This window comes from Macadamia integrifolia, unplaced genomic scaffold (assembly GCF_013358625.1).
Source record: "Macadamia integrifolia cultivar HAES 741 unplaced genomic scaffold, SCU_Mint_v3 scaffold944, whole genome shotgun sequence".
Classification (NCBI taxonomy): Eukaryota; Viridiplantae; Streptophyta; class Magnoliopsida; order Proteales; family Proteaceae; genus Macadamia; species Macadamia integrifolia.
This window is the reverse complement of record NW_024870589.1, coordinates 285,302-288,457: the sequence shown is the minus strand read 5'-3', so window position 1 is coordinate 288,457 and position 3,156 is coordinate 285,302. Positions and strand designations below refer to the sequence as shown.

The 3,156-nt window shown below is 34.4% G+C and overlaps 1 protein-coding gene across 1 annotated transcript in view; it reads left to right on the top strand.

Annotated features, from left to right (window-relative positions):
* Nucleotides 1–2,860, top strand: part of LOC122070554 — a 4,216-nt gene extending 1,356 nt beyond the window's left edge. Inside the window, exons 2-3 of the mRNA XM_042634736.1 lie at nt 1,858–2,386; nt 2,485–2,860. Coding sequence (XP_042490670.1) covers nt 1,858–2,386; nt 2,485–2,860 — 905 coding nt within the window. The remainder of the gene's footprint in view (nt 1–1,857; nt 2,387–2,484) is intronic.
* The last annotated feature ends 296 nt before the right edge of the window (nt 2,861–3,156 follow it).

The following is a 3,156-nucleotide window of genomic DNA, read 5'->3' as shown; positions in this document are numbered from 1 at the left end:
AAAAAAAAAAAAAAAAAAAAAAACTTAAAAAACCAAAACCGAACTTTGAAGTCCACGTGATTCTTTTTTGAAAACCAAATCCCTCCCATCTCTTACCCAGTTACCCTCTCTAAAAACCAGTCTCTGCACCTTGTCGGCTCACCGCTTGCTGCCTCATTGCCTCATCACCTTCTGCCTTGCCGGCTTGCCCTCCCTGAAAAAACTAACATATCTCAGGCTTCTCAGCTTGTAGACCCATCTCACGGTTTTTGCCTTTTGGGTTTCTGATGAGTACAATAATGTGTGAAATCTTAGGGATATAAGTGTACATTTTGCCCCACTTTGGATAGTACTACTTTTATTTTTTATTTTTTAGTTTCCAAGTCTACAAGAAAAAGTGCTTAAAATGAATTAAGAACCGGTCCAAGCTTGAACTAACTTGTCCAAAGGTGGGACCCACTCATTGGTACCACATCCTCTCTTCTACAAATTCCTGAAGATTATTCTCTCTCCTTGCCACCTCACAAGATCTTGAAAATGCTATGCAGAGATTCCTTTCTGATTTAATCAAGATTACAAGATATTGGTTAATATTGCAGGGAAGGAATAGAATTTGTTTATTTTGAAATCAAATTCTCTCTTTTCTCACACAATATCTCAGAGAATGAGGATTTTTACCAAGATTTAATTTTGTTTAATTTTCTTTCTTTTCTTAAAGAAGACTTATAGAAGGAAGGAGGCAAGACCACAGCCCTATAAAAGCCCCTTCCTCCCCCCTCCTATTTATTATTATTCCCCTTAGTTTATTTTCTAGTTTATGCTTAGTTCTCTTCTCTCTCTCCCTCTCTCACTCTCTTTAGTTTTAGTTCTTCTTTATTTTTTCTTTAATCACTTTTGTAATAGCTTTTTATGTCAATTAATGCAAGTACTCTTTTATTCTTATTTAGCCTTTTATGTTTGTGATTTATGCAATTGAGTTGTAGTTTTTAAAGTTATAGTTCTAGGCTTAGATCTAGGTGACAAGATCAAGCGCCGTGGAGCATCTTTTTTTTTTTTCAAGTTCAGTTTTTTGTTTCAAGATTTGTTTTCTCTAATACTAGAAATTTCAGATTTGGTTTATTCCAGATCTGGTTTTTAGTACTAGTAGTATCTCAAATCATCCAAGCTTTCAAGTTCAACCATTGATTCAAGTAAGTAGGCTCCTTCAATAATCTTCTCTCCCCCCTCTCATTTCCTCTTCTAACTACCCTTTATTTCTTAATTTAAGATTTTAATTTCAGTTGTTATATTATTCCTTTCCCTTTCTCCTAAGGTTCATGGCTAGTGTATGTGTTGGCTTTGCCCCCTCCTGGCCATAGAACCATTAATTTATTACTTTTATTTTAATTGTCTCTCTTTTCTTAAAGCCAAGTAGAGTAACCCTTGTAAGAGTGACTCTCTGGTCAAGTAGGGAAGCTCATATTATAATGCATCCCTCGGGCTAAGTAGAGAAACCTATTTGTGAGTCTCTCTCTAGCTTTATCCCTTTTCTTTTACTTTATTTTTATTTCATCATTTTTTTTCATTCATTGCTTTTAAATTGCGTAGGATGTTTATTTTCAGCTATTTATTTATTTAATTTTAATTGTGTTGCTTGGTGGGAGTGGACTTGAAAACTTGATTCTTGATTCTTGAATTATCCAAATGCTATTTGCTTATATAATGTAATTATTAATATGATTTATTTGTTTGTTCATATGAAATGATTTTTATGTTATTTTTTTTTGTGTTTCAACTTTCAATAAATAGGAAAAATGGGGAGATAAAAAGATAAGTTTTGGCAACATGCTGAGCCACTTGATAGTTCACATTTCAAATGCAAATTTTGTGAAAAACAAGTGTATGGAGGGGTTACTTGCCTCAAGTATCATTTAGCTAAGGTTAGTGGTCATGATGTTGCACCTTGTGAGAAAGTATTTGATGATGTTCAAGCAGAAGCTCTTCTTGCTATTAATTCTGAATCAAGTAGTAAAAAGCGTAAGAGTTGTACTAGTGGTGAGAGTATAATTGGTTCCTCTCATTTGACTTCTTTAACTATAACTAGTCAAAGGCAATCCACAATGAAGGAAATAATCCCTAAGATGGACAAACCAACTTGGGAGAAATGTTTGCATGACTTAATTATTAAAAATAACATTTCTTTCAATGTTGTTCAATCGGATGCTTTTATCAAGTTTGTGAAGTGCATAGCCTGTTATGGTCTTAGTGTTCCTATTCCAAGTTATGAAACCCTTCGTGGAAGAATAATCCCTGAAGGAAGAAAGGACCTTGAAAAATATGCTGAAGAAGTAAAATTTTCTTGGAAACAAACTGGTTGCACAATTATGTCTGATTCATGGACTGACTTGAAGAAGCAGCTTTTCTTAACGTGATTGCTTATTCCCCGGGTGGTGCTCTCTTTTTGAGGTCAGAGGAGTGTTCTCATGCTAGATTGACTGGTCCTTATATATTTGATATTCTTGACAGAGAGATTCAAAGTGTTGGCCAAAATTTAGTGGTTCAGATAATTTCAGACAATGCATCCAATTATTCCAGTGCACTTGATATGCTTATTCGTTGGTTGTTTAAGACTCGATGTGCAGCCCATGGTATCAATCTAATGTTGAAGGACATCTATGAAATGGTTTTTTGGGTTCAAGAAATTTTTGATGAGGCAAAAAGAAATATTGACTACTTGTACAAGTCAATAATTGTCTTACAATTGATGAGGAGTTTCACAAACAAAGATCTAAAATATCCTTGCAAAACTAGATTTGCATCAAACTTTTTAATACTTCAGTCAATTGTTGAAGTGGAAGAGAAGCTTAGACTCCTAGTTGCATCAGCTGATGGAGGAGTCTAAGAAATTCTAGATCTGTTGAAGCAGATAGAGTAGTGTACACTATTCAAAGGGTGTCGTTTTGGAATGATTCAAAGAGATTTTGAGATTTATAGAACCAATCATTCGAGTTCTTCGTTTGATTGATGGTGATGGGGCTATATCAGGATATTTGTATGAAGCAATGGAAAGAGTCAAAGAGGTATTGGAAAAGCTTTATGAGGTTGACCATCGGTATAACCAAAATTTGGATATCTTTGATAAGAGAAGGGATGAAAAAATTTTAGGTATCATTCACTATGCAGCTGCTGTTTTCAACC